Source organism: Myotis nattereri, assembly GCF_964212035.1.
Source record: "Myotis nattereri genome assembly, chromosome: 13".
Lineage (NCBI taxonomy): Eukaryota > Metazoa > Chordata > Mammalia > Chiroptera > Vespertilionidae > Myotis > Myotis nattereri.
Genome location: NC_138088.1, coordinates 39,412,754 through 39,433,219, shown reverse-complemented (window position 1 = coordinate 39,433,219; position 20,466 = coordinate 39,412,754). Strand labels below are relative to the sequence as shown.

At 43.7% G+C, this 20,466-nt stretch overlaps 1 protein-coding gene across 2 annotated transcripts; it reads left to right on the top strand.

Moving 5' to 3' along the window:
* Positions 1-211: 211 nt before the first annotated feature.
* On the top strand, positions 212-19,869 carry TCTN3 (tectonic family member 3). Of its 2 annotated transcripts, XM_081104362.1 has the most exons (15): positions 212-588; positions 761-884; positions 1,201-1,319; positions 2,924-3,051; positions 3,270-3,378; positions 3,466-3,581; positions 4,304-4,339; positions 5,126-5,206; positions 8,012-8,137; positions 9,252-9,356; positions 9,796-9,890; positions 10,448-10,601; positions 14,620-14,757; positions 17,573-17,602; positions 17,724-18,647. In XM_081104362.1, the coding sequence occupies exons 1-14, from the start codon at positions 339-341 to the stop codon at positions 17,582-17,584; spliced, it is 1,593 nt and encodes a 530-aa protein (XP_080960488.1). In that variant the 5' UTR covers positions 212-338; the 3' UTR covers positions 17,585-17,602; positions 17,724-18,647. The 2 variants fall into 2 exon arrangements, with proteins under 2 accessions (XP_080960488.1, XP_080960487.1); XM_081104361.1 differs by lacking the exon at positions 17,573-17,602 and having other exon boundaries at positions 17,724-19,869.
* The last annotated feature ends 597 nt before the right edge of the window (positions 19,870-20,466 follow it).

The window sequence follows — 20,466 nt, the reverse complement described above, 5'->3', positions numbered from 1 at the left end:
GCTCGGCCCCTGCGGCACTGGTCCTTCCGCTGAACCTCTACTGCCACCTAGCGGAGGGCGGGGCGAGGGCGCCTTCGCCAGTTTGGCGGTTGCCAAGCGACGGAGGCGGGGCCCGGCCTAAGGAGGAGGGCGCACACTAAACGATGCCCAAAGAGCTGTAACAACGCCGCTTTCTATTGGCTGAAGAGTTCTCAGCCACCACCATGAGCCAATGAGCAGAGGCAAACAGATGATGTCAGACGCTCTGCGACTGCTCCCCTCAGCCCCCTCCATCCCCTAGCGACGCGTCCGGCGACCGCCGAAAGGCACTGCAAACACTCGGGGACCTCAGCGGCCCCATGCACACCTCGCCGCTCGCGCTCCTGCAGGTGTTCTTCCTGCTGGTCCCCGAGGGCGTCCGTCCTCAGCCGTCCTCCTCCCCGCCAGGGCCGGGGCCCACCTCCTTGGGGCCAGGGTCGCAGGGCGGGACCCTTGAACCCTCTTCGGAGGGGACTGAAACTCCGCGGGCTGGGCCTGGGACCTCCTCCGTGTTCCCTACGCTGGGGACCCCTTCAGCGCCTGGAGATGGGGCCACGGACCTCTTCCCAGGTGAGGGGAGGGGGGGTGATGGGAACTACAGGCTTCGTTCTAACATTCTGTGAGCAAAGTGAATTGCTACCAAGTGAGGTTTGGGGCTGCCAGAAGAGGGGAATTCGAATGCACTTGGAAGAATTCAGGGCTCCTCATCCCCTTCGCTCTCCTTTATGTTGCACCTTCGTAGTCTTACCGGTCTGTGTCTGCGACTTGACTCCTGGAACCTGCGATATAAATTGCTGCTGCGACAGAGACTGCTCTCTTCTCCACCCGAGGACCGTTTTCTCCTTCTGCCTTCCGGGAAGCGTGAGGTGAGCTGCCCGTGCAGGGTGAGCCCTAGAGCGGGTGGGGGCCCTGGAGTGGGTAATAGTTGGAAGTAGGGAGAGAGATCCTTGCTGCCTGCCTCCCTCCTTTCCACCGTGGGTGGGATCGCCCTGGTGTTCCCAGAAGTGACTTTGCTCTTCGGGATCTTTAGAGCCCGGCTGTCCCAGAGACTGGGACCTTCGTGTTGTCCGGTGGCTGCCCAAAGAGCCGTTCTCTGCCATCTGACTGACATCTATGGGGCAGCCTTGTTTGGACCTAGCCCCGTGCTTCTAAATGTACCTCCTTCATCCTGTGTCTTCCCAGGTCTTCAAGTTGGGTTTGTGTGGACAACTCCCTTATCTTCAGGAGTAATTCCCCATTTCCTTCAAGAGTTTTCGTGGATGTAAATGGAATTAAGCAGTTTTGTGTCCACGTGAACAACTGTGAGTAGAAGCGTGTTGGTTCTTATTGCCTACCATTCATGGAAAGCTGGTTTTGTCTCTGTCCTTTTGTTTTGGGTTTAAACTTTTTTTTCTCCTTTGAGAATTTCTATCATCCTCTTCTCCACCTGCCCCCTCTCTCTTTCCCTTATTAGTGAACATTTGCAGGTTTTTAATGCCCTATTCACTATGGGTCAGAAAACCCATACAGAAGTTTAATTTCAATCATCCCTGTTGGCCCAGATAATTCCAGGTAGATTCTGTTCCCCTACTTGATACAATCTCCATGAAGGCTCTCACTGAATCTCCAGCAAGCGATACATAGGAGGCACCAAATAGTACATGAATGAATGTCTTTGAAAAATGACCTATATACCAACCTTGTTTTTATTTTATGAAGCAATGAAGTAGGAGAAAGAGCGTTAGAGTCAGATCTCAGCCTTGCCATTTACTTACCAGCTGCTCAGACTTGGACAAATCCCTTGGCATTTCCAGTCTCATTTCTTCCGTTGCGAAATAAGCAATAATAATAATACTAACCCTGGATGTGAAAGTGCTCTGTTAACGTTAGAGTGCACTAGCAATGAGGGGTGGTGGTTATTATTAAGGTTTTTAAATAGACTTGGGAATGTGCTGATGATAGCTATAACACATTAGCTGCGGCTGCCCCATCCTTTCTAAATCTCCCACTGCCTTCTAGTTCCAGCCTTACTGCTCCAGAGCTATTGCAATAGCATCCAACTGGCCTTCCTTGCTTTTGCTCTCCCCTCCTGCCTCCTATACCTTCCTGCTACTGCTCTGGACCGGTAGCTTTGAACTTTCTTTCCCCAACAACACAGGAGAGTCATTCCCTTGGAAACTATAGGATACTTAGGATTGTTCCATTTATATAAACATTGTGTCTCCCAAGGTAAATGATCAGCTTCTAGAAAGGATGGATTATATACTCAGAAGTGGGGTTGCTGGGTCATGTGGTAACTCTATTATTAATTTTTTGAGGAACCTCCATACTGTTTTCTATTGTGTTGGCTATATTCTTATCTCTGAAACTAATACTAAAACAATAATTCATTTAACAGATTACAAATAAATTAGAAGGTGATAGAAATCAGAATTGTTAACTCAAGATGGAGTATTGATTGGGAACCTTCTGGGAAAATGTTTTATAACTTAATCTGAGTAGTAGTAATAATATTATGTAGATTTGTAAAAATTCTTTTTTTAAAAACATATATTTTATTGATATTTTACAGAGAGGAAGGAAGAGGGATAGAGAGTTAGACGCATCGATGAGAGAGAAACATCGATCAGCTGCCTCCTGCACACTCCCCACTGGGGATGTGCCCGCAACCAAGGCACATGCCCTTGGCCAGAATCGAATCTGGGACCTTTTAGTCTGCAGGCCGACGCTCTATCCACTGAGCCAAACCGGTTAAGGCTGTAAAAATTCTTTTGAGTTTACACTTAAGATTACTGCGTTTGTATACTTAAGCTTACTGTGTGTATATTATGCCTCAATAAAAATATTAGTTACTTGGCATGCAAACCATTTAAAAATAAATATTTTGCTTTTATCTAAAACCCTTTTATTTCTAAACACATTTTAGCAAAATTAAACTACTTCCAGAAGCCCCAAAAAGTCAATGCATCCAACTTCCAGACCCCAGCTACAGAGTTTGGAGGCAACTCATTCAATTCAACATTCCAGACGCAGTCGCCAGCACCTTTTTACAGGGTGAGCCAGGGGAAGGGGATGGGATTGTTGGGTTTGATGTTTCCCTCATAACCAACAAGTGACTGGTATCTTTGAGGTCCCCCACTGCAGTGAGGTAAACCGCTGTCCGTTCTTTGGGAGAGCGGTGTTGTCCACATGAACAAGCTGAATTAATTTTTGTTTCTGGTGGACTTCTGTCCACTTTCATGGTGAATAAGTTTCTGCTATGCTTTGTTCAGGCTGGGGACCCCATTTTGACTTACTTCTCAGAGTGGTCTGTACTAAGCTTGCTGAGGCAGCCTGCAGGAGTTGGAGCTGGGGGACTCTGTATCGAGAGCAATCCTGCAGGTGAGTCAGAGCAGAAGTGCCAACCTTTTTCTTCAAGTTAGAATAGGCTTTCTCATTTACCACCCCCTTAATTCTTTGTGCGTTAAGGTTTCTTGGAGAGTAAAAGTACAACCTGTGTCCGTTTCTTCAAGAATCTGGCAAACAGCTGCACCTTGGATCCAGCCCTCAATGCTGTCTCTTACTACAACTTCACAGTCTTGAAGGTGGGTATCCCTTCTCTCCCACTGTCAGCACTATGGGTTTAAAGTCAACATGCTGCCCACTGCTGGGTTGTGGGCAAAGCACTAACTTGGAAGTCAGAATGCCCAAGAGCTACATAAAAGGCAGAGGGCCTGGAAGTCCTATTGTCTGAAGAAAGATGAAAGAATTAGGGCTATATAGCCATGATTAGAGATTTTCTTTTTTTTAATAATATATATTTTATTGATTTTTTACAGAGAGGAAGGGAGAGGGATAGAGAGTTAGAAACATCAATGAGAGAGAAACATTGATCAGCTGCCTCCTGCACACCCCCTACTGGGGACGTGCTTTGAACCAAGGTACATGCCCTTGATCGGAATCGAACCTGGGACCCTTCAGTCCGCAGGCCGACGCTCTATCCATTGAGCCAAACCAGTTAGGGCCATGATTAGAGATTTTCAACCTCCTGGCTAATGGGATTGGCTAGGGAGGGTGAGAAGGGTGACATCTCACTGTTTCATCAAAACTTCAGTAGAGCTCAGAGTAGATGGGCATCACAGTCCATCCAACCTCCCTTCTGCTTTCTCCTGGCGTTTTAGTGTAAAGAAGAGTCAGGTAGAAGAGAGGAAGCAAATGATTCTAATATGTTGATTTATTTCCCCCCCCCAAATGTGAAAATGCAAGCTCCTGGAGATTTTCTCTAAGATGTGTGCATACTCATTTTCTTGCTTTTCTCTTATTCTAGGTGCCAAGAGGTATGACTGATCTGCAGAGTATGAAGGTATGATGCTGCTCATCAGGAAAAAGTAAAGTGAATATTTGGTCCCTTTGCATCTAAGGCAATTTCAGTCTTGATTATAATGGTGAAAGAAAATGCATTTGTGATGTATCAAAATGTTAAGTGTGAGTCTAAAACAATGTTTTCCATGTGTTCTATACGATTAATAAGTATTATATGAATTAAGAATTCAAAAGGTTGTTAGGCCCTGACCGGTTTGGCTCAGTGGATAGAGCGTCGGCCTGCGGACTGAAGGGTCCCATGTTCAATTCCAGTCAAGGGCATGTATCTTGGTTGCGGGCACATCCCCAGTTGGGGGCGTGCAGGAGGCAGCTGATCGATGTTTCTCTCTCATCTACTCATCTATGTTTCTCTCTATTCCTCTCCCTTCCTCTCTGTAAAATATCAATAAAATATATATATATTAAAAAAAAAGGTTGTTAGATAAGTTTGGGAAATATTAACACTATATTTAGGGTGGACTTCTTGGAGTCTTTAATAGGCTTAAGGGCCCTCGTAATCCCTAAGAGGCAAGTATCAAATACATATTTCTAAAATTTAATTGACTATGGAACCTTTATGTTATATCTCAGAATCAACGTTCTGAGAAATATGTTTTGAGATGTGCTGGCTTAGAATGACAGTGACTTGAACTTAAGTTGTAGTCTGGCAGCGGAAGGAGAAAGAAAGTTGCTGGTCAAAATGAAAAATACTCATTTTAGCTGACATGTAGCTAAAAGAGAAAATGCTGCTTTCAATTTTAGTTGATTTGCTTCTTTCCCTTGCTAGTTCCAGGTTCCTGTAACACCCGTCTCACAGGCTGGTTCTCCTCTGTTGGCTGGAAACACTTGTCAGAATGCTGTTTCCCAGGTAGGAATGGGGACCTCAAGTTCTGGATTGATGAATGTTGTTCGCCATAACTGAGGTACCTCATCTTCAGTACCACACCGACCCCACATGAAGTTTTGTGCATTACCTGAAAATTAACATGTCAAGAATTGAGCCCATCCCCTTCCTCCCTACCATGTTTCAGCCGTTTCCACTGCTACCGTCCTCCAGTATTGCGTGTCGTGAACATTAAGAGTATTTCTGACTCCTCTGTTGATAGGCAGTCTCTTAGGGTTCTTACTGACCATGTTTTCTTCCGTTAGCGAAGTCAGTATCATCTGAAGATCTGAAATAAACTAAATCAACTTTTCCTCTGTTCTCTCTCTTCTAATCAACCTACAGAAGTAAAAATTACCTTAAAGCGTAACTTTAAAGACTATGTACAGAAATCTAAGGATCAATTGCTTATAATTTCCATCTCCAGCTGCTATTTCTCCTCATCCTCAGACATGGGACAGCCAAGTAAACCAGGTTTCCATCCACCTACCTGTGCTTCTCTCACCTTCCTCTGCACACAATCAAAACTTATTTTTCTTCCCTTTCAAATCTTAAAACTCCCCTCTCCCATGGACCTTTTAAGAGCTCTATCCAGTCTCTTTTCTCATGTGTTTTTAAGACTACTTGTTTATTCGCCCTCATTTGGCTATATTTTTAATTGAGATATAATCCTATTTAATAAAAGAGAAACATGGTAATTAGCGTACATCCGCTACCCTTCCCATTGGCTAATCAGTGAGATATGCAAATTAACTGCCAGCCAAGATGACGGCCGGCAGCCAGGCAGCTTGAAACTAACATGAGGCTTGCTTGTTTCAGTGACGGAGGAAACCAACGTTCCCCGCCTGCCTTGCCGGCCTCTGAGCTTGCAGTTTGAAACATTGTTACAAGTATAGAAGCTAAACAAAACCCCAGAAACCTGCTTTCAGCCCGCTGGGATCTCAGAGCTGGAGTTGATACAGTGTTTCGATTATAGAACCCAAACAAACCAGATACCTGCTTTCAGCAGCAGAGGCCTCAGAGCTGGAGCCAGAGCTAAAGCTGGCCCAGAATAAAAAAAAGAAAAGAAAAAAAGGAGCAGTTGGGAGCTTCAGTCACCCACCAGCCTGAAAACAGCCCTCAGCCCCTCACCCAGACTGGCCAGGCACCCCAGTGGGGACCCCCACCCTGAAGGGTGTGTGACCAGCTGCAAATAGCCATCATCCCCTCACCAAGGCTGACCAGTCACCCCAGTGGGGACCCCCACCCTGATCCAGGACACCCTTCAGGGCAAACCAGCCAGCCCCCACCCACGCACCAGGCCTCTATTCTATATAGTAAAAGGGTAATATGCCTCCCAGCACCGGGATCAGTGTGACAGGGGAAGGCGCCCCAACCCCCTGATCAGCCCTGCTCTGTGCCTGATAGGGGGGAGCTCCCCAAACCCCTGATCACCCTGCAGCTCTGTGTGTGACAGGTTGCGGCGCCCCAACCCCCTGATTGGCTCTGCTCTGTGTGTGACGGGGTAGAGCCATAACCTCCCCATTGGTCCTGCCCTGAGTGTGAGAGTGGCGGCGCCCCAACCCTATGATCGGCCCTTTTCCGTGGATGATAGAGGGCGGCGCCCCAACCCCCCCCTCCACGGGCCCTGCTCTGTGTGTGATGGGGTAGAGCCATAACCTCCCCATCGGCCCTGCTCTGTGTGTGACAGGGTGTGGCGCCCCAACCCCCCACCACCCCCCACAGGCCCTGCTCTGTGTGTGACAGGGTAGAGCCATAACCTCCCCATCGGCCCTGCCCCGAGTGTGACAGTGGCAGTGCCCCAACCCCCTGATCGGCCCTGCTCTGTGGGTGATAGAGGGCGGTGCCCCAACCCCCTGATCCACCCTGCTCTGTGCGTGACGGGGGGAGCTCCCCAACCCCCTGATGGGCCCTGCTCTGTGCGTGACAGGGGGCAGCGCCCCAACCCCCTGATTGGCCCTGCTCTGTGCGTGACGGGGGTGGCGCCGCAACCTCCCCATCGACCCTGCCTTGAGTGTGACAGGGCGGTGCCCCAACCCCCCATCGGCCCTACCCTGAGCGTGACTGAGGGTGGCATCGCAACCTCCTGATCCGCCCTGCTCTGTGCATGACAGGGGGCGGCACCCCAACTCCCCAATCGGCCCTGCTCTGAGCCCGACCAGGGGCTGCACCTAGGGATTGGGCTTGCCCTCTGCCACCCGGGAGCAGGCCTAAGCCAGCAGGTCGTTATCTCCCGAGGGGTCCCAGACAGTGAGAGGGCACAGGCCGGGCTGAGGGACCCCCCCCCCCCTCCCCACCAAGTGCACAAATTTTTGTGCACCGGGCCTCTAGTTAACATATAATATTGAATTAGTTTCAATATTGTGTACAATATGATTTGATATATGTAACAGGGTGGGCAAAAGTAGGTTTACAGTTGTGAGTTAACGACCATCACCACACAGTTACACATTTTTCTCTTGCAATGAGAACTTTCAAGATCTACTCTTTTATCAACGTTCAGATATACAGATTTGTTCACAGTAGTTACCATGCTGTGCCCTCATTCATCTATAATAATAAAAGCATAATATGCTAATTAGACCGGACAGCCAGACGATCTTCTGGAGGAAGCTGGGGCTGTGAGGGCCAAGGCAGCCACCGCAGCTGCGAGGGCCAAGCTCCTTGCACAAATTTTGTGCATCAGGCCTCTAGTTTATAATAAAACCCTTAAAGACAGAAAATTTAAATTACACATAATTGGCCCACTAAATAATCTTTATTATAATCAATTCTACTTTTGTATTGCAGGTCATCTATGAGATAGAGACCAATGGGACTTTTGGAATCCAGAAGGTCTCTGTCAGTTTTGGACAAACCAACCTGACTGTTGAGCCAGGCGCTTCCTTACAGCAGCAGTTCATCATTCACTTCAGGGTAAGGGCCCTTCTCCTATGGGGGACAGAGCGGGAAGGAATATAGTTCCTCTGTGTCTGTAACACGTGTGAAGTAGAGTGAGAATATGAAGGCCTACTTCAGTCTGTCAGTTGAGGCATTTCTTTTTATAGTGTGCGCACTTCCTGAATACATTTACAAGGATACATAATCCCTTCAGTACAGAGGAAAAGAACAGACACTGCTATAGCACAGAGTCAAGGCCCAGGGAACCATAGAGCACACTGGTGTCACTGTGCAAGAGGCCTCCACATCTAGTTTGCCATAATTGAACTACTAGTGATAGGGATTCAGCAGTGCCTGTTCATTAACATTTTCTCTGATTCTCTACTTGGCCCCCAGCAAAGCAGGAATTCAATGTCAAATCCAAACTCTTTTTAAATAGTCATTTTGAATCATAAACTCAGCCATCATCTCACAGAAATTCTCATATTTCTGTGCATTCAGTAGATACTTTTTTCACTTTTATATTTATGTATTATTTGAGCTTACGTGCTTACAGTGAGTATGAATTTTTGTCTGTGTATTTATGAACGTTGTCAAAAATGTAAATGGCATTCAGTGTTTTAATCGTTCCTCACTTAACCTAAGTTCCCAATCTTGATCACCACCTTTGGCTTTCTTCTGCTGCTACTTTTTGAACCTTGCCGAGTCCAGTTTTTTTCTCAGCTCTGCCTCCAAGTGATCAACCAAGTCTCGTCTTTCCGAGTTCATCTCTGGAAAATCTATAGTTAATTAAAATATATTTATGAATTACATTTAAATTCTTCTCCTTTCAGCCAGGCTGAACATAGACCTAAATTGATAGTAATTTTTTAAAAACAGGGTTAATAGATCTTTGCTTGTAACCCTTGTTAGCAGTGCCATACAGTGAAATTATATAGTAAATTTTAATATTCCGATCACTCAGGATTTACTTCAGGGGATACAAATGGAAGTCATTGGAATAGAAATTTTTGCAAAATCCTACAGTGTGGAAGGAGGCCCCCAGTGCAGCTAACTTCCTGTATTGCCTTAAGGAAGGGAGTGAAGAAAGCAGAGGAAGGTGTGAGAGCATGCTTTCCTCCATAAGTGACTTTCTTTACTCTTTCTGCAGGCTTTTCAGAGCACAGCCACTTCCCTTCCTGGTCCTAGAAGTGGGAATCCTGGCTACATTGTTGGGAAGCCACTCTTGGCTCTAACTGGTGACGTAAGTCACTCTGTATCCTTTCTGGGGCTGAGTGGCCTGTTGCAGACTAATGAGAAAAGCTACAGCTGCTGATCTTTTGGATTTCCCAATTCTGCAGTCCCCCATTTTTTAGGTATCCAGGACTTCCTTTACCAAGCCATTAATTCAGTGTATTCTCAAATGGTGATACGACCAAAGGCTTTAAAACATCTTAGACTGGCTGAAGGTGAAGATCGTGACTGATTTTATTTAATGAGGTATTTATATGCTGGTGTGTGCTTAACCATTTTTGGAAAAACACTATCTCTGTGTGCTTTTTAATTCTTAAAAGAAGAAAACGAATTGCAACTTGAACGATACCATGATATTAATAAAATGTAAGTAGTATTAAGGAAACAATAAGAGCATACATTTTCCAGTCTGCCTACTTTTCTTCTGTTATGACCTCCTTGACCATCACTTCCTAACTCAGATGACCCTCTTGCAGAGCCAGGGTGATGGAACTTGCTCTGTCAGGAGACACAAAGTACAATTTGGGGTGAATGCAATGTCTGGATGCAAACTCAGGTAATTCATTGCTCCCCCATCATTTCCCACAATTTTGTCTCTATTTAGGGATTATGTTGATATGGTAACTTCTATATTTTGAATGAGAGTTCAGAGATTGCTAGTTAGGAATAGTCTTAGAATCTAAATGATATTCATAATGCTAAGAGTTTTCTGACAGTCCTCTATACCTACCGAAGATTTTTTCCCTCCAATTCATTTTATTCTATTATCCTATACAATAACAAGGCTAATATGCAAATCTACCGAACAGCAGAACAACCGGTCGCTATGACACACACTGACCACCATGGGGCAGACACTCAATGCAGGAGGTGCCCCCTGGTGGTCAATGCGTTCCCACAGGGGGAGCGCCCTCAGCCAGAAGCCAGGCTTATGGTTGGCAAGGGCTCCCAGACTGCAAGAGGGCGCAGGCTGGGCCGAGGGACCCCCCCCCCCACCAAGTGCACGAATTTTGTGCACCAGACCTCTAGTTTCTAATATTTGGATTAATATGAGAATATGGTTACATTATTGAGTTAGCATTGGACTGCAGCTTCCATGATATTTAATTTCAGGCTGAAAAAGGTGGACTGCAACCACTTACAGCAAGAGATATACCAGACTCTTCACGGGAGGCCCAGACCAGAACATGTTGCCATCTTTGGTAACGCTGACCCAGCTCAGAAGGCAGAGTGGACCCCGATCCTCAGCAGGAACTGCAGTGTTTCAGTAAGGAGAGAAATACCTGTCTGACCAGGACTTGCATCCCCATTCTGTTGAAATTAAAACCAGCCCTATTTCCATAAATAATGTGGTTATCATCCTATATAATAAAAGGCTAATATGCAAATTGTCCCCTCAACCAGAAGTTCAACCGGGAGTTCGGCCAGGGGATGGGGCTGGCTGGCCAACTGCCCACAGCCCCTCTCCCTGGCCGGCCCCATCCCCTGATCGCCCCCCCACCCTGATTGGGGGTGGGCTGGCCAGCCAACCTCTCACAGCCCTTCCTCCCAGCCAGCCCGGCTCGATTGAGGCAGGCTGGCCGGACCCCACCGTGCACGCGTTCGTGCACCAGGCCTCTAGTCCTATATAATAAAGGGCTAATATGCAAATTGACCGAACAGTAAAACAACCAGTCTCTATGATGCACACTGACCACCAGGGGGCAGACGCTCAACGCAGGAGCTGCCCCCTGGTGGTCAATGCGCTCCCGCAGTGGGAGCACTGCTCAGCCAGAAGCCGGGCTCACAGCTGGTGAGCACAGCAGTGGTAGCGGGAACCTCTCCCGCCTCCACGTCAGCACTAAGGATGTCCGACTGATGGCTTAGGCCCACTCCCTCCGGGCCTGAGCCATCAGTCGGACATTCCCCGAGCACTCCCAGACTGCGAGAGGGCCCATCTCGGCTGAGGGGAAACTCCCCTGCCCCCAGTGCATGAATTTCGTGCACCGGGCCTCTAGTCTATATATATAAAAGCCTAAGTGACTGTTACAACCAGTCGCTATGATGTGCACTGACCACCAGGGGGCAGCCGCTCAGCGCAGAAGCTGCCCCCTGGTGGTCAGTGCACTCCCACAGCCAGCCTCCTATGGCCAGCCAACCTCCCACGGTCCCTCCCCTGAGTCGACTGGCCCGATTGGGACTGGGCAAGACAGCCCCAATTGGCCCCAATTGCCGACCAGGCCGAGGGACCCCACCTGTGCACGAGTTTGTGCACCAGGCTTCTAGTAAGAATATAAGAAATCATGCCCATTTGATGTCATTATTTCAGGTTAGGTTTATATTTAACTTATTTCCTGAGAGAAAAATTTGAAGGTAGAAAATCTAGAGATTGCTCTGTGGTTCAAAATCAAACTACTGCCTTAGCCAGTTTGGTTCAGTGGCTAGAACATCAGCCTGTGAACTGAAGGGTTCGATTCTGGTCAAGGGCACATGCCCAGGTTGCAGGCTCGATCCTCCAGGTGGGACGTGCAGGAGGAAGCTGATTATTGATTCTCTCTCATCATTGATGTTTCTATCTCTCTCTTCCTCTCCCTTCCTCTCTGAAATCAATAAAAATATTTGAAAAAATCAACCTTCCTCATTGTAAGAGAAAAATATATTACATATATATTTCAAATATTCTTGCATTCCTGAATATTTGATCAGCACAGATTCTTTCTTTGAGGTTGAAATTATGTTCTTTCTGTTATAAAATTTGTATTTTTACATTTAATAACAATACATTACCAAGTCAGAAATTTAATTTATTAAATTAAAAACCTCAATACCCCCTGCCCCTGAACTCACCTCATCCAGCTGTTATGTTTTTACTTTTTCGGGTGGCCCACTAGATGAGTTCTCTTGACTGCAGTCTGACTAAAATAAGGAAATTTGCTGTGTTCTTCTATTTTCTTCCTCTTTTGCCTTCCCCTTACCTCCTCTCTTTAGGTTGCTGTACCTTTAATTTTCTTTTTATTTAAAAATGTAAATTATTTATTTTTCTGTATAAGTAATACATACACTTGGCTTGAAAATTTCAAAAAGTACAGATGAACCATAATTTTACCAGTTTTATGAATGGACATTCAGGTGTTTTTCGAGTTTTGCTATTATATACAATGCGGCATTTTATAACCTCATTCAGGTTACCACACCATACATGTGAGAATAAACCTATATGTTAAATCCTAGAAGTAAGAGTTTCTAGATCAAAGGGTATAGGCATTTAAAATTTTAATAACTACTGCCAATTCATTCTCTATACAGGTTATATCAATCTGTAGTCCCTCCATCCATCCATGAGACTGCTTGTTACCCCAAACTTACATCAATACTGTGTTTTTGAATTTTTTAAGCTTCGCTCTTCTAAGTGAAAATAGCATTCCAGTGTAGTTTTATTTTTCTCTATGAATAAGGTTGAGTATTTTGACATATGGTTGGACAATTTGTGTTTTCTTCACTGTGATCTATATATATCACTTGCCCATTTTTATTGAATTATTGGTCTTATGACTTACAGGAAATCTTTGCATATTTGAGAAATGTTTTTTTTTCCTGTGATTTGATTTGCAGAATTTTTTTTTTCTGAGTTTGTCATTTGTCTTTTGACTTTGTTTATGGTGTTTTTTGCCATGCAGAAGTTGACTTTTATGTTGTGAAACTTATCAGTCCTTTTTCTATTTTACCTTGGCGTTTTAGTTCAGACTTTGAAAGACTTTTCCCCTTAGATACTATTTTTAAGTAATGTTTTTCCCTTTCTCAGCACTATTCTGACTTTAATCCTTATATACTTCTTTCCTTTTGCGGAGATTTGGGGGATAAGTAAACACATGTATTGATCCAGCCTTTAGGCAACTGAAGTCAAATTGAGTTCTCTTAAACTTCAAAGCCATGCTGAGGGAGTGTGGATTTTGGATGCTACCTGGCTGAATACAGGAAGGGGTTGGATTGAGATTCTAGTGGAACTACTCTTTATTATTCTTAAATTTGCATGTTAAAATCACATTTCCAAAGAGCATTTGACAACATGGGAAAATGTTCCAAATGTAGAATAAATGAAAAGAAAAATGTTTAAAAATATTTGGAACAAACTTACGAAAAAATATTCAACATCATTAGCCATTAGAAAATTGCAAAACCATGATGAGATACCACTTCACACCCACTAGGATGTCTATAATTAAAAAGATGGATAACAGGTGTTGGCAAGGATGAGGCAATATTGGAACCCTCAGACATTGTTGGTGGGACTGCAAAATGGTGCAGCCACTTAAAAACCAGTTTGTTACTTAATAAACATAAACATGGCCTGTCTTCTCCTGCTCCCAGTTTATGCACGTTATTGCCTATATCTGAGCCTTACTATAAAGAAGTATGAAGCTAGAAAAGCACAAAGCATATCTGAGGATAGTTTGTATCTGCTAAGTTATAGTAACCTACTGATTAAAGTACTCACTTCCATCAGTCCTTCCTGCATCTTAGAATTAATCCTCCAAGGGTCAGACGACTTGTTAGACTTCATAATCACTGAAATGCCTCTTCCTTAACTTTTCACTGCTCCTGTGTTCAATCCTTTGCTTCAGGCAAGTGTCTGCTCAAGGCCAGTGCCTCGTACATGCCAGGCACATAGGAGACACTCAGTAACTATGATTCACATGAATCAATGATGTCCCTCCATGGCATCACGTGCTGTTCTAGTTGTATACCTCGTTATATGCCATCTCTCTACCTGAATTCTCCTTTAATTGCCATTTCTTGGTCAGATATTACTCATCCCAGTTCCATCCTCAACCAGAAATGGCTGTTTCTTCTTCTTCTGGCATTCCACAATACTGACTGCGCACCACTCACTGAGCACTTCTTTTTATTATTTTTCTAATCCTCACCTGAGGACATGCTTGGAGAGAGGGCGAGGGGCATCAATTGGTTGCCTTCCATACGTGTCCTGACCAGGAATTGAACCAGAAACCTTTCAGTGCATGGGACGATGTTCCAACCAACTGTGCCAGTCCCACTGGACATACTGAGCACTCCTTATAGCCATTGTAAATGGGCTTTCATTTTATAATCTCTATATTAGTAATTTCCATTTTAGAATTTTAATTTTCCTATGATCAAGGACAGTAATAGGGTCTATGTGAACTTAGAAGCCACATTGCTTTCTCTGTTAATGTAGACTGTGTAAGAAATAATGGCTACTCAGTGCATGGTGATGGATTATAGGTGGCCATCAGAAATTCAAGCAGATGCTTCTTTACCCTCTGCAGGCTACAGGTTGCACTTCTTGCTGTATCATACCAGTGTCCCTGGAGATCCAGGTATTGTGGGCATATATAGGCCTCCAGTCGAACCCACAAGCTCATGTGTCGGGAGCACGATTCCTGTACCAGTGTCAGTCCATAAAGGTAAGTCATGGCTCATAAAGGACCACTAATCTTTGCAAAGCCTAGACTGTCTTATCAGCCATTTGATGACTATATAATTTTTGATGACTATATAATTTTTGATGACTATATAATTTTTGATGACTATATAATTTTTGACTTCTGAGAGACAATTTATGTAACCAGCTAATGCTTGGTTACAGTGAGCTGACACAATTTACTTTCAAGTAGATCCCTCCCAGCCTGGTTACTGATTTTTTAATATCCCGAATCCAGACTATAGTGTAGGTTAGTTTCTTTTAAATTATCATACCACTATTACTATATTGGTTGATTCAACCACAGAAAATATTTTCCATAACTATATATTCAATGTGATAGTCACACATTTTAGTCCAGTGGTTCTCAACCTTCCTAATGCCGCGACCCTTTATACAGTTCCTCATGTTGTGGTGACCCCCAACCATAAATTACTTTCGTTGCTACTTCATAACTAATTTTGCTACTGTTATGAATCGTAATGTAAATATCTGATATGCAGGATGTATTTTCATTGTTACAAATTGAACATAATTAAAGCATAGTGATTAATCACAAAAACAATATGTAATTATATATGTGTTTTCCCATGGTCTTAGGCAACCCCTGTGAAAGGGTCGTTCGACCCCCAAAGGGATCGCGACCCACAGGTTGAGAACCGCTGCTTTAGTCTCTGAGCCTTTTGCTCTGAGAGATGTCTGAGATTTTACTGCCTATGTTTTAAGATTGTTATGGTTTCACAACTTACGAAGTCTTTTATCTGTGTTTATTCTTGTGTATAGTGTAAGTTGGTGGTCTAGTTACATATACAACTGTCAAAACTCATTACACTGAACATTTGAGATGTGTACATTTTATTGTATATAAATGATACTTCAATGAAAAAGTTAAAATGAAACAAAAAGACAAAAAATAAAAAGCCACTGACTAGGGGTTAATATTTGCAATACACGTACCTGGCAAAGTCCTTGTATGTAGAATAAAGAACTCTTACAACTCAATAATGAGTTACAAACCTGAATCAAAGAGGAATGTGTCCTAGTTCATAGTCTGAAATATGTAGCTACAAAACATAAAGAGGTGGTATCCACAGCTTTTTCTCTGATAATGAGTTTTTATTTGAAATGATTCGACATGCAGTTTACATATAATGGTTTAAAAATTGAGATTATAAAAATGTAATATAGTTTTATATATATATATGTATATATATATATATGTATATATATATGTGTATATATATATATATACACACACACACACACAAATGATGTACTTTTTATTACCAAAGCCAAACAAAACCTAATGCAAACTTTTCATGTTTTTACAAAGTAAATCTTATTTGGGGTAAATGGAATTTGCTGCATGTAAACTAAATTGAAGAAAAAAAATCCCCTAAAATCTCACAAAATGTTAAAACAGAATGTCGGTAGCAATTTCTGAAGTAATATCATAAAATATTGTAGGTTAAGGTAAAAATAAAATAAATCAACCATATATGACAACTGAATCTCTACTAAAAGAAATGAGTTGACTTGGCTATGTGCCTTTTGTTGTTTTGATAAAAGAATTTAGATAACTAGACTTTGAGAGAGGTTGTTTTTTTCTTTGGTTTCATTTTTTGTTTTTATTTTTTCACTGTTCTTGCTGCTCATGCTAAACAGTGAATTTTCAAATTTTGCTTATACATAATTTTTTAAATGTAAATAGAAAAAATTTAGACTTTAGAATTCAAATATAACACACTGACTGAACTTACCTCAGAAATCTTGTTCTTTATGAGGACTAAGAAAACAGAGATACACTCAGAATAAGTTATTCTCATTGCATTATGTGGAAATACAGGACTAAAACAATTTTGTATTACATTCTCAAGTGTGTTTGAGACCAGCTTGTTTTTATGTATGAATAAACTTGGGTTCTTACACAGATGCTACTGAAAAAGAAAAAGAGTAAGCTATTAAGACCTAAAGCTCTGGGATCATGAGTGAGCGGACTGATGTGTGGCCTTGAGGTACCGTTGCGCAGTAGGCTTGTTTACACCAGCATTAACACAAATGCGAGAGTAATTTGTTGTGCTATGACTTTATAAGTGCTACATCACTGGACACTAGGAATTTTTCAGCTCCATTATAACCTAAAGGGACCACCATCATACACATGGTTGTCATTGACCAAAACATTGTGGAACTGCCAGATGTCCGTATCTTTGTCTTTCTGTGGAACTACTAATGTTCTTCAGAAAAAGGCCTTCCCTAATGAACGAACGGTATAGTTGTAAGACCATCAGTCAACATTTTGGAACTAGATGAGGAAAGGCATTTCATCATACAGAGTAATTTCCTTATTTTCAGTTCTGTGCCTCACTCAGTCCTTCTTTATGCCCAACGTCTCTAAACCCAGAATTTCTCTGATTTGAATTGTCCAGTCTCTTCTCGAGGTGGGGAAGGGGGTGTTGCTTGTTTGCACTGAGGGAGTCCCATTCAGTAACCATGTTCTGTCCCTGCCGCCCTGTTGCCTCCTGTTACTGAGCCTTTCGGGTCTACGAAGACTTGCTTGCTCTAGTCTCTGGAGGCTTTTAGGTTCAGCCTTCTTTCCCTTTGTGAGCCTGGATCCCCCTGGAGCCTGATAAGGTGGAGCTGCTAAGCACGTCACAGCAGTTTTGCCATCTGGCCTCTCTGATATCAGGCAGTTCCCCAGTTGGGGGAAGCTAGCATCAGTCTTTAGGTAGGTATAACTGTTGACAGTTCTGGTGTCATGGACTGTTGCTGACAAATTCATTTCCTGTGTCTCATAGAAAATTACATAGGACCAATGTGAGAAAAAGGTATATCTTGCTTAGAGCAATTTGGTTTGGGTCTTTCTGCAGGGAAAGTTATAATAAGTCAAGTAGAGGGCTATTTAAACTGGTACCAAGGGCAGACCTGTCATGCACTTTCTTCCTGCAGGATCCCCAGGTAACGGAAATGTCTTTGACAACTACTGTGACCTTTGTGGACATTACCCAGAAGCCAGAGCCTCCACGGGGCCAACCTAGAACCGACTGGAAATTGCCGTTCGACTTCTTCTTTCCTTTCAAAGTGGCCTTCAGCAAAGGAGCAGACTCTCAGAAAGACTCAGTCTCTCCCGTCCTTATCCTGTGTCTCTTACTCCTTCAAATTCTCAGCCTAGAGACTAAGTAACAAAAGGAGAGGAACTGGATTTTAATTTTCCCTGTGGGAAGTCCTACGCAGCCTGCTTCTGTTGGCTAATGACCAGAGAGCCTTTAGGAGAAGAGTGGACCTAGCCTTTGTACGTGAGAGAAGACATTTTAGAAAAGCATTAAAAATATCTTGTTCATCCTAGCTCTCTGCTTAGAACTTGAACATGCTTCAGTAATGTCAGTTGCAAAGATCTGCTCCAAAAATTGAGTATATAACCTACAGAATACCAGCTACACATCAAGTTCTGTACTCCTCAGGCAGGAAAGAGTGCAACTTCCTCCAGCCCTTCAGTGTGTGATGCCTGACAAAAGGTTTGCAAACCTTCATCCATCTGCTCACAGGCACAGCTGGGCTCAACATCAAAAGGAGCATGCTCCTGCCGTCCCCCACGTGAACTTGGGAATAGCTGCCCTCTGGACTTGAAAGAAGCTGACTGTTCAGAACAGAAAACTACTGGCTATATATTTTATCTGGCTCCTCCCTACTCCCTTGGGCCAGTCTTCCCACAAGCAATTATTTCTACAGTTTCCAAAATGAATGTAGAATCCCAGCCCCCTTTCCTACTAGCAAATGACCCTACCTACTGCTTGTGTTTTCTCCTTTCCTCCACTGTGGTGGAGAAGTAAAACTGATTGAGAGTTCAGTTGTATGAATCCCAGCGGCACACACCAGTTGACTGACGTGGTCTGCCTCGTGATTATTTTTCTACATATATGAGGGGTAAAAAAACAACGCAAACTTCGCCGTTTCACACAGTTCCCCAATACCCTCCCCTCTGGCATCTATCAGTCTGTTCTCGGTATCTATGACTCTGTTTCTATTCTGTTTGTTCATTTATATTGCTCTTTTGATTCCACATATAAGTGAAATCATATGGTATTTGTCTTCCTCTGACTAACTTATCTCATTAGCATAGCCCTTCAGGTCCATCTGTGCTGTCACTAATGTAAGATTTCATTGCCGTAGACCAATTCCAGCATGTCATAATTTTAAGAGTTCCATCAAAAGGTTGATGAAACTTGGGGACTCAACAGGGTTGAGTCACACATGTAGTCACCATCTGGGAATGGCTAAAGGCATTTCCCCAAACCTGAATAGGAAACTGATTGTGGCTGTCAGACCTTTAAAGGGCATCTTAATCTACATGTTATTGCCTCCTACTGGCCAAACACCTGAACAGCCGTAGGCTATTCCCCAAACTGACAATGCTTCTGTACCCTTTGAAACCTTACCCATTGAAGTGTATTATCTCCACCTTGCCTTAGGACAAATTGTGTGAATAAAAGCAAGGGTCCTAGACAAGGAGGGACTCTTCAGTTCCTTTAGCTGAAGGTCCTCTGACCCCCAATGCCTTTCAAAATTATATCTCATCTCTAGATTCTTTATTAGTCTCTGGATTCCTATGAGAGCATATTCACCAATGAGATGTGATAAGGGGTTAATATCCAAAATTTATAAAAAACTCACAACACCAAAAAAACACACAATCCAATTTAAAAATGGGCAAAGGACCTAAGTGGACATTTCTCTACAGAGGACATACAGATGACCAACAGACATGAAAAGGTGCTCAACATCACCAATCATCAGAGAAATGCAAATTAAAACCACAATGAGATAACACCTTGCACCTGTCAGATGGCTATCATCAATAAATCAACAACATAAAGCAATCACATAATCTTTGGGAATGTTTCATTAAAATGCTTATTCCTGGGCCCTGGCCCTGGAGATTGTAATTCACTGGTGGAAAGTGGGGGCTCTAAGAATCTGTATTTATCCAAAGCTTTCCTGGTGCTTCTGATGTGTAGCCTGTGTTATGCCCAGATTTCAAGACCCCCCAAAGATCCACCAGGGAGCACCAAATCCGATGCAAAAGCAGAGTGTCTTTAATACAAGCTCGCTTGGTCCCCCCCCTACCTCCATTACTGGATGCAAGAGAGAGCCCCGAGTTCCAAGAGAACAAAGGTTATATAGGGCTAGTTATTTGGGTGGGCTTAGGGGGTGACGTGGGTTACAGAGATTGGTCATTTAGGTCAGGGTTTTTCATCAGGGTCTTACAGCACAAAGGTCAGGAAGTGACCAGCACATTCTGAGGCTTGGGCCGTCCCCCACTATAGCCTTATCAGGACCTTAGCTGCATTCCTGGAGCTTCATTGGTCCACTCAGGTGGTGGTTGGGGGAGTTAGGTCAATACCGGCATTCTTGTGGTCACTCAGAAAAGGAGGGGGCTTGGGCTGAGGGCCCAGCCCTACAAGGCAAGATAGGGGAGAGGGAGGGGAGTATGTTTCTGCTTTGTCCTTTCAGCCTGGTTTGTGAAACTACAAAGTAACGTTGCATAGTGTGTGGAAACTGGTTCATTTAAAGGTTTGTCCTATCATCGCCAACTCACATAATACATCTACCAACCTACCCTACTTCCTTGTCTCTAAGAATTCCCATCATTCAGTGCTCAGCTTAGTGTTCACATAACCTGTGTGCCCCCCCC

What these genes read in the sequence shown, in the direction of transcription:
- TCTN3 (XM_081104361.1), top strand. Translation starts at nt 339, where the DNA reads ATGCACACCTCGCCGCTCGCGCTCCTGCAGGTGTTCTTCCTGCTGGTC. An exon ending in TATCGAGAGCAATCCTGCAG is followed by an intron (nt 3,379 to 3,465) that starts GTGAGTCAGAGC and finishes TTGTGCGTTAAG; the next exon opens with GTTTCTTGGAGAGTAAAAGT. An exon ending in GTCAGAATGCTGTTTCCCAG is followed by an intron (nt 5,207 to 8,011) that starts GTAGGAATGGGG and finishes TTTGTATTGCAG; the next exon opens with GTCATCTATGAGATAGAGAC.